This window comes from Malurus melanocephalus, unplaced genomic scaffold, assembly GCF_030028575.1.
Source record: "Malurus melanocephalus ecotype Western Australia unplaced genomic scaffold, MMel_1.1 scaffold_70, whole genome shotgun sequence".
NCBI classification, from domain to species: domain Eukaryota; kingdom Metazoa; phylum Chordata; class Aves; order Passeriformes; family Maluridae; genus Malurus; species Malurus melanocephalus.
In genome coordinates this window covers 1,147,979-1,158,433 of record NW_026623302.1, presented here as the reverse complement: position 1 = coordinate 1,158,433, position 10,455 = coordinate 1,147,979, and the positions used below count along the sequence as shown (strand labels likewise).

The window sequence follows — 10,455 nt, the reverse complement described above, 5'->3', positions numbered from 1 at the left end:
TAAGAAACTGCTTTCAGATTCTTTCTAGCATTGCAGACATCTAGGGATAGAGCATCCTTGCCTGCAGGAGATGATGATGGGAACTGATAACCAGGAGGCTCAAGTTTCAGCTGTAAAACTGCTATTTCCAGCAGGACTGTCTCCTTGCATCAAATCTGCTGTGGAAACATCCTCCAGCTGATCAGTACCAGCTGGCATGGAGGGAGAAAGAGCAAACACTACTTGTGGCAAAGCACCATAAGGCATGGATCTTACCTCTGCTTTAGAAACACTTCTCAGYGCTGGGATTATGCTCATCCTGGCACGATGAGCATACCCTCAGACCCTTATGGTACATCCATTAACTGTAATTTATTATAAATAAGAGGAGAAAATAATAATGATCTTTAAACCGAATCTGCATTGRGCTCCCCACATCTTTTGCAAAGAGTGAGACAATACTTTTGAGTTATTACAATGTGTAGAATGAACTTTTATTTTCATTCATCCTTCATTAATACCATACAATTAGATAGCAATATTTGGAAAAAAATAATCTTGAAATAATTTAAAACAGAAGGCACAGAAAAACAAACCCAACTATGCTGCTACAAGAGAAAGGGGAAAAATTGAGGAAGCGAGTTTATTCCGAAAAGTTTTATCGCTGGATATTCTGATCAAAAGCTACAGCACACAGAAACAAAACTGCACAGTATAAGCTAACCCATGCTTTTGTTACATATAACATATAAAAGGAAAAAAAAAAAGTCTAAAAATATTTTTGCAGGGTTTTGAATGAAAAGTGTAATTTTTAAAATAAAAACCACTAAATCTAGTACATATGTCAAAAACTTCCCTAAAGCCTACACACTAAGATGTACTACACAAAAAAGTYTGCATTAAGGGGAAAGCATACAGTTAAACACCATCTGGGGATGGGAGAAAACTGGTTCTTAAATCAGTTAGAGTATCAAATAAATTTGGTGTTTGCTTCAGAAACAAGGATTCTCACTACAGTAATATACTGGAGAGGACATTCTTTTGTATTTTAATATTATGAAATTAAACCAATAGTATACATTACAGAGAGGAATAAAACCATTCACATGAGATTTTTACCTTTTTCTTTTTTCCCTCCCAAAAGAGTAACTTTATTTCTTTYGAAAACAAAGCTACTGGAATTAATGACATGCGATAATATGCCCCAATATTATACCAGCTAAGTCTCAAAATAAAGTTCATGCTTCACAATTGAAATATGCTGTGACTCTCAAATACATTCTCTGGTAATTAATAATACAATACAGAGGTCATTCATAAAATCACTTCAGGTTGGGAACCTGGTTTATAAATGAAGCTCTTTTCAAATATTGAGAATACTGACAACACACAGGGTTAGCTCCAGGTCAGCACATTTCTTTCTGTGCTCCACCCYTCTTTTCTTCAACAAGTGGGTGCTTAGGCTGCAAATATCATGGAAAGGCAAAGTCTAGAAGTTACAGGTTGGTTTGTAAAAATACTAAATACAATCCAAGACAAATAGTATTACCGACAACTTAATAGCAGGTGCTCTCTAAAGGAAAAAAAATATCCTGAAATGCAAAATAAATTGTTTCAGCATTTGATATCAAGGCATTTGCACAYTTGTCAGGAAGTGACAGTAAGAGTGAACTTTGCAGCTTACTTTGCAGTGGGACTTGAAATCAAAGAGCTTTCTTTCTACGCTGCCCACCTGTAAACCATAACATATGGTTTCTTAACAGCTTGCTTTTTTCCCTGGAAATAATTCTCTCATTTAGAAAGTACAAGTCAAAGTATTGTTTCCACACTTGAATAAAGAGAGCTGACAACTACAATAGAAACAGTAAAAAATGATCTTCATAAAAATGTTCATCAAAATTCTCTGACATAGCAAAACATTAATTTGTAAAGTAAACTCTACTACTGCAAGCCATTCACTCAAAGGCGACCTTGGGCACATGTATCCTTGCCAGCATTGCAACGGGAATTACTTCCATATTTCTGGTCACTATAGGGTACAAACTCTGTAATATATTAAAGTTTCCTAACAAAGAGTCCAATTATTGCACTTTATAAAAATTCTAGTAATATCAGGCTTTTGTCCTACTTTTCTATGAACATTGACGCCCTGCAAGAAAAATTTGGGGGACCAGTAATTTCTGATGAGTAAAATGGAATACTTGCATCAGTACAAAATATGGAATCAAAAATGGAAAGGCTTATGAAATGAAGAGATGTAACCTTTGGAAACTGGTTTTGGTTCATAGCAGCAGATAGAGGTGCCATTCTGGTACCAACACACATTCTCTTTGCAGGGAAGAGTCGGCACATGAATGTTACATTTATATATCACAATACAACTTGAGGACTGTGCAGAGAAACCCAAAAAACTCCTAAGTTCTTCTGCTGACCCTACAAGCCTGATGGCAAAAGCTCATGACAGCCATGTTGGAGTGGGGGTTCTCTGTGAGCTCGAATATATTTGCATTTGTGTCAGTAATAGACATAGCAAACCAAAATAGCTTTTTTAGGATGGCAAAATAGGTAGAGTAAGTCTGAGAGGCCTTTAAAGAAGGAAAATTCAGCAGTTTTGGCCCTGCTTTTAACCAGCTGTATCAATATGGAGAAAAAAGACAGGGGAGATTTTTGTGCCAGCTATCTAGAAAAAGACGCTGCTTGAACTGAAGTGATTCACTCTATATGAGGCTTCCAGGCCAGCAAATCACAGTTAAAGTCACTTTGTTCCTCTGCTCCTTYAGCATGGGAACGAGTGCAGAATGACTCATTCCGACCGTGGATAGTCCATTTACAGCAACAATCATATCACCACACCTAAAAAACACAAGAAGAAAAAAAAACACATTATATCTTGCTCTGCAGTAATTAGCACACACCAAGACCAGCACTTCATTGCTGGGGTGATAGGTTCCCATCAAGTTAGAAAGTGTAGCTGAAAATCCCAAAGCAGTGCAATTTGAAGTCTGTCCTACTACTGAAAGATGCCCCTGCTCATTGCAGGCATGTTGGACTAGGTAACTTGTAAAAGGTCCCTTCCAACTAATGTAAGATTCTCTGAAACTCATCTGGGAAATTCCCAAATGACCACATTTCAACTCTAATACCAAGATAGCTCTGCATTAAGAGTTGACCCGCACATAAACATGAGAAGGGAGATTTGGAAAGACCTAAGGAGTCAAGAGAAGATGAGACAGCATGTGCATGACAGAAGCATTTCTGTTTGTTTGTGTGRATTATAACACATTTACACCAAACATGCCTTTAACTGTAGGAGGTGTAAGTAAAGATACTTATGGTTACCAACCACATTCCAACTAAGAACCCTGTTTTCAGTGGCTTATGATTTTGTCAAATATAACCATTTGGCTTGAAATCTCCCTCAGCAGATGGTTCAACTGAGAATTGCAGTGTCTCTGCMTTTTGAAATGGGTAACAGGAATTTGTGAGGGTGCCATTTGCTGGCCCTGAGAAAATTGACCTTGAAGGGTTAAGTTCTGGCTTTTAAAACCTCAAGAGAAACTTCAAAAWTGCACCTAATTTCTTCCTGTATTGAACAGATTCCATCTCTAGACACCTCTGATTTCCAACTTGAGTGTGTAACACTCTCCAGAGAATTCAAATGTGACTTGGAGATCAAACAGGACTTCTCCTGAAACTGATCCTCCAAGCTACTGAAGCATCCTCCAATGCTCTCCTGAACTTTCCCTAGGGCAGAGCAGAGGAAGAGGATGCAGAGTAACCAGCACCAGTCAGRTGTGCACTCAAAAGTCCTTCTCTGCCTGAGCCAAGGAACCCCATCACCCAAACCACAATGCTGCAGCTCACTGAATGACACCTCACTCCCACAGCTTTTCTGATGAGGTAGTTTTGCCTTCTGTTAAATAACACCAGACAGATCATGTAAGCAGAAAACCATCTTAACTTTTGAACTGTGAAGTTACTCCCTTTCTCTGCAGCCTAAGAAAACATTGAGATAATTTAAACAAAACAGAACAGCTTTAGAAGAGACCTGCCCCACAATAACTCAAGTTGCAGGTTCTAAGGGGCTCTCCCTTGTTGATTTTAAAATCTATATTTTCAGTGGAATAGTACCTTTGAAAAGAGGGTACTATATCACATTATCAGACAGGAGCATCTTTTCCATATATTACAACAAGGTTATTGTGACTATGATGATTCTTCTACTCTTCGTAGGAATGATGCTTGAATTTCCATCTGTGTGAAGACTTCTATTTATTAAGTCCCCAATCTGAAATTATTTCATTTGGGTTGAACTGAGATCTTTAATTTAATCCAAACTGTTCCACAGTTGGAAAAAAAAAAGTAATTTTGCATTCAGCCAAGTTATTTTTTTCATTTATTTAYTTAGTCATTGAACTGAAAAATCAATTACTGTCAAGGCTCTAGGCATAAGTACATTCTTTTCTTAAGTCACTTTRTAAGAAAATCTGCATGCAAGAATCATGCCACAGAACTTCAAGCTGCATATTTCTGACTGCCACCTTCACAAAAAAATCAAGTTTATGAAAAAGCAAACCTTTAATGGGAATTTGAAGTCCTAGTTCTGAACTAATCCTACACAAGGCTAAGATGTATAACTGGACACTAGACCTGGGGCCTGCATCCAAATGCAATGTGTAAGTAAAATCATACAATCTTTAAGGTCAGACGGGACCTCAGGAGGTCYATAGCCCAACCTCCTGCTGCAAGCAAGGTCAGTTTCAAAATGGGACCAGGACTCTCACGGCTTTACCCAGCAGGGTCTCAGAAACCTCCAAGGGCAGAGACTGTGCAACTTATGCCACTGCCTGGTCATCTTCATGAGGAAATAGTTTCTCCTTATAATCAGTCTCAAGCTCTTTCGTTCAATTTGCCAATTAGTTCCATTTTGCCCATTGTCACTCATCCTCTCACCCTGCATCACTGAAAAGCCTGGGCTCTGTCTCCTTGATAATCTCCAGGCAAGTACCAGAAGGGGCTGTTGGCTGTCCCTGATGCCTTTTCCTTGTGGTGAAAGTGCTCCAGCTCCACCATCTCAGGGGCTTCTGCTGARCTTGCTTCATCTATCAGTGACTTTCCTGCCAACTAATGACTCTCAGGGTATTGCGATAGACACTTGGGTCCTTAACAACGTTTTCAGAAATCTTTTTCACCTACTCTCTTGAGCTTCTATTAAAGCAGCAGCACCCATCTGCAGTACCAGTTTCAWGCAGTGGCTTCAGTGGCTATGTGAAAGGATAAAGCAGTTTTGCCCATTTTGCAGAATTCCTAACTTTTAKCTGTTCTATAGGAAGACAAAAACTAGCTAGTTCTGCACATATACATTGCAGATTGTCTCTTGGCCTAAAGAAGAGTTCAACAGGGAAGCAGCAGGTGACACCAGCAGCACAGCCAGGGTGGAGCACAGGTCATGCCAGCACAACCATCAACTCTGAGAGATGCCCCTTCCCCAGCAGAAACATCCCATTACTTCCCTGCATCYCACTAATCAGGGAGGCTGCACTACAGGGCTGCAGCATCCAGCAGCACAAGATACTACAGTGTATTTCTTGAGCAATTAGTTGCACCTAACTGTTTAAAAGTCATTTATTACTGTTGCTGTTATTGCTATTCTTATGATTACTTCTACCACTGCTACTTTAGCTTACTTTAATCTTCCATCAAAGTAGGCAGGAGTTCCAAGAACAATCGTTTTAATGAAGAAAGGCTGGTTTGTGTGGTTCTCCTCATAGCCACCAACGATGCTGAAGCCCCAGCTCCCTAAATTGCTCCGCCGCAGCACCACATCATGGCAGCTATGCAGGCAGCTGTGGAAGCACAGGATAACAAGAGAAAAAGCCATGTATAGYTTTACAGTAGGCACAACATCTGCTATCTCATTACCACTGCACTAAGGGTGGAAGAGAAGGGGAGGGATGAGATTAGACCTCTGTTCCCAGAGTAATTTTGCAATATTCAAACCAATTACCAAAAAAACCCCATAATCTCGAGACAGAAGTGTTTTAAAAGAAGTAATGCAATGTTAGAATAATTACTTAAATACAGTTAACTCTGCAAACTGACAGTAATAGAACTACATTTTAGGGATTTCACAGGCGGCAACRATGTGGGTGGAAAATCAATACCTGTTGTGTTTAGTTTGCAAGTCAAAAATGCAGAGCGTTTGTCTTCCACCCCCAGTCAGTTTAAGCTTTTTCTACTTTAYGTAAAAGTTAAAAATCCATGCACAATTTTCATTACCTCTGAACTGACGCATCACCAGTAATGAAAATATAAATGACCAACCATTTTATTACACAGTGTAAATAATTCAGATCACACTTTACTAACTATATGTTACTGCTATATGTTATCAACCCAACTGAAAATTAATCCTTGCCAATGAAGTTGGCAATGACTGTAATTTAGAAAACAAACAAACAGACAGACAGACATAGAAATTAACCATTTGGTAAAAAGATACCAAGTTCTTTACTGCTGTTCAACATGGCTTTAAAGTACAATGCATAGCATAACCTTAGGAGCCATACATGGGCATCTGTAACRTTTAAGAAATGAACCACTGCTAACGGATGAAAAGGAAGTCTATTTACCAAACCTGAGAGCCGTTTATTGAGATTAGGTAACTCATGAATACTTTAACAAAGATAAATTAATTGATAGATAAATTCAGAAAAGTCAAATCTCTGGAGGGACAATGCATAGTTGTGTTATCTTCAGCTGCATTCTGCTCCTAGTCTGTCTGGTTCTTGTTGTGGTTTGACACTTTTTTAAAGTACAGACCCGGTAAACCGATCAGAGGGGAATGAATTAACCTGCATGCCCTGACTGAAGTTAACAACTCTACTAACTGTGGTAGGAGCTCTTCTTGATCACAAGCAATGGCAGAATGAGCTTAYAGCTGCAGCCACAAGAGAGTGAAAAAGAGAGGAGCACAAATGAAACACAGTGATGCCAGCAGACTGCAGAATAGTTAAGAGCAGGGAGCTAGCTCACTGTAAACCTCTAAGAATTTTTGTGCTTGGCAGAGATGGTAGTAGATTCTTGAAAAAAAACAACAATGTGAGCCTGTAGTTATGCAGCTACATCCTTGGCACGGGACATGTCAAGAGTCTGTCAGAATGGCCAAAATCTGATGCAATATTCTGAAGTCAGGTATTTGACCTCATAAACTTAGGTAGCAGATTAGCAAAGAGGCAGATGGGTATATACTTTGTGATTTTATTAGTAATTGCTCTGGTTTTAGATATTCTATAGAAAGTTACAGTACAATAAAACAATAAAAAAGATGGATTGTGTCTGAACAGAGGATTCCACAAGGGTAGCTACTATGGTTGGTGAAGGGATAAATCCAGTCTATTCATCTTCRAGTTTCCTAAGGAAACATTGCTCCTGTTCCCAGCCTGCTTCCTAAGCACACAGCCAGCTGAATACAGCCAAGATGGTCAGGCAGAAGCAAGGGCAGATGTGCTGCAGCTCAGAAGGTCTCTGCTTCTTTATGTCTCTCACAGGACTTAGCTTAAAACAGCTAAGTACTTTACTGATTAATTCTGTACCTTGGAAGTCCCAGCCACATGACCCACGACGGYGACCAGCTGGCATCGTATTCATTTTCACTGATGGTACTCAATTGCTCTTCATTAGCCTGGGGCTGTTCTTCTACAATCTGGACTTCCAGGGCTTTCAGGGCAACTACAGAAGAGGCAGCACTAGCCTTCAGCATGGCCACAGCCTCGCTGTGACTCAGGTTGGTCAGGTCAATGCCATTGATATTCAGCAGMACATCACCTGTTCAAAAGCACAAGGGAGAGCACATGAGTCTGACAGTCCTGCCCACCCACAGCACCTCCCACCCCAAGCTTTCATTCCATACTGGATTCTTTGGTTCTGGGACAGCCTGAAGTAACAGACTGGGAATGTGAATAGCTCGGAAGCCTTACATTGTCAGTTTGAAACTTTAACGTATTGAGCTTACATCAAGTTGGATCAGTGTAATTTATTTCCACATAACACACCAAAATACTGGGACTCCTAGGGCATACTGCTCTGAAAATCTGAAATAGAAAGATTTTCAGAGCAGTATGCCATAAAAATACTGCTCTGAAAACCTAAGCACCTCACCAGCTCAGCTGCAACTGCTACTGCAGATTCCATGACACAGTTGTTTCCAGAAAGGGATCTTGGTTTACCCTAACTTTAAAAGTGAAGGAGGAACAGGAAAGAAGATGGCAGGAACAATGCGGGCACCTCAAAGTAACAGATTATTGTAGATAGGTAAGGCTCCATGGAGTATTTTAATTCATCTGGTTTTAATAACTTGTTACTTGGGAGAAGAAAATGGAATTCAAAAACTACTGGAAAGTTTGGTACAAARTCCAGTAAATTCAAAGAAAGAAAAAGAACATCTCTACAAAGATAATCTGGAAAGAGTCAAAGCCACTAAAAAAACTTCCATGATTTTAGTTTTATAGTGTATAAAAGCCTCAGGATGAAAACAAGAATGTTATTAACCATCCAGGGGCAGACTCCTTTCCTCAATAATGAAAGCCAGAAAAACCAAAGCAAAAGTGCAAATACCTGGGTCACATTTGGAATGAGACTCAAGTTTTTAAAAGGTTTTTCCTCCTAGTAGCTTCTGTGGCTACTTTAATGTTACACAATGAAAGAACAATAGTGATTCTTCTATCAAGTGTGTTTTTCATAGTAGTACAGAAAAAGAAAGCATACCTGCTGGTGTGTGGGTGTAAATCTCCCTTTCTCAGAAGCATAGAAGGATGATCCCACACTGTTCTTTTAAATATACAATCTGTGAAGTTTTTTCCTAAATTTCTTTCCTGAAACATTCTGCAATTCTGTGAACTGTGAATCACAGAGATCCCATAGGCAGTCTTTGATTTGCATATGACAGAATTGGTTTTAATCATCAAATGCTTTGCTATCAATTATTCAGGACTGCCTTCACCTATGCTGAGCCTATACTCCAACTCCTGACTCCCTTTTACAAAGCCAAAGAAAAAGGACAGGTGTTGCAGCACCCCTGAAGACCAGAAAACTCACAGTCTTCCAGAAGCTAAGGAAGCTTTTGGGAACCAGTAGCAACACTGCTATAGCTTTTGGGATAAACTTTGTGTGGGTGAGCTGTGGCCTGTCGTCAGAGCTCTCTGCTGTTCAGGTATTACACTGGGGAGCAGAGATTCCTTGGACAGAGATGTGGTCCAACCCACTAAATTAAACACAAAAACAGGATGTGTGTGCATCACACCAGACCCTCAGCTCAGGGRATTACCATCAGCTTTGAAGAATTTAACCATATATTTCCTAATCTTATCCACTTCCCCTGCTGTCATGCTCTAAACATCCCCTTTCCATAAAAGGTGAAAATGCCACACTAAATACTGTATTTCCATTCCTGAACCATGAAGAAAAGCATCCATAAGCATTTCCCTGCATCTGTGAGAAGACTTTTTGACACCACCTGAGTCCAGAGATTGTAGTGATCAAAATGCAATCAGAGGTAGCCACGCCACCAGGGAAGGCAAACCCCACCTCGTTTAATCCTGCCGTCTCTTGCCAAACACCCGTGAGGCTGCACACTTGTCACAAAGATGGGCAATTCGCCACTTTTGCTGCCTCTGCCTCCTGCCACTGTCATTCCCAGAGATTCATGTGGCTCTTTTTTCACAGTAATGTGCTTTTCTTGGCATGTAACACACTGGGARAGATCCTGTTTAATAAGGATGAATAACATTGTTAAAACTAAGGAAAAAAAACAAAGCAAACCAAACCCAAAACCCAGAACAAAACAACTAAATACACCCCAAAGCCACACTTGGGCACTTTAATTGAACAGTTTAAAAGGACCAATTAGGGGAAACCAACTTTGGCTAGATTTCTTCCAGGTCAGATCCCCGCCCCCTCTTAAAAAACCAATAAAAACCCCATGGATGTAGATACTTAAATATAGACAAAAAGCTTATAAAGGCCCATCTTGAAAATSTCACTGTAGTTTTTCTTAACATCCTACACTGGGACAGGCTAAACTTTAGGACTGCACTTCAAAACCATATGGTCRAAAGTCTGGAGACAAACCAGAAACAAATCTTTTGATGTCTTGGTGAATATTAGCATTACTTCATTTATCACTAGAATATGTCCCAGAACTATAAAGCTGCTCCTGAGAAATGAAAACATGTGTTTTCATGATGATGACAATAAGAGACCCTTTAAAGCCCCTATGCACCATGTTCTCTTTTGCAGCTGGTATGTAGAACCTCCCAGAGCACAAACTAAGGCCAGTTGATGCTAATGGCTTGTAATGGGTACCTAAGATTATAATGAAGACTCAAACTTGAAACAAGAGGAGATCCTATATTAAATTTTTCAACAAGTGAAGGAAGTTCAGCCTGTATTTAGTTTTGCCCAATAAAAAAGATGTAT

The 10,455-nt window shown here is 39.7% G+C and overlaps 1 protein-coding gene across 5 annotated transcripts in view; it reads right to left on the bottom strand.

Moving 5' to 3' along the window:
* Positions 1-461: 461 nt before the first annotated feature.
* LNX2 (ligand of numb-protein X 2) overlaps positions 462-10,455 on the bottom strand; it is a 58,555-nt gene continuing 48,561 nt past the window's right edge. For all 5 annotated transcript variants that reach the window (XM_057366686.1, XM_057366685.1, XM_057366688.1 and 2 more), the window contains 4 exons: positions 9,565-9,742; positions 7,575-7,806; positions 5,667-5,825; positions 462-2,832 (listed from right to left, as the gene is read on the bottom strand). In XM_057366686.1, coding sequence (XP_057222669.1) covers positions 2,697-2,832; positions 5,667-5,825; positions 7,575-7,806; positions 9,565-9,742 — 705 coding nt within the window. In that variant the 3' untranslated portion in view covers positions 462-2,696. The remainder of the gene's footprint in view (positions 2,833-5,666; positions 5,826-7,574; positions 7,807-9,564; positions 9,743-10,455) is intronic.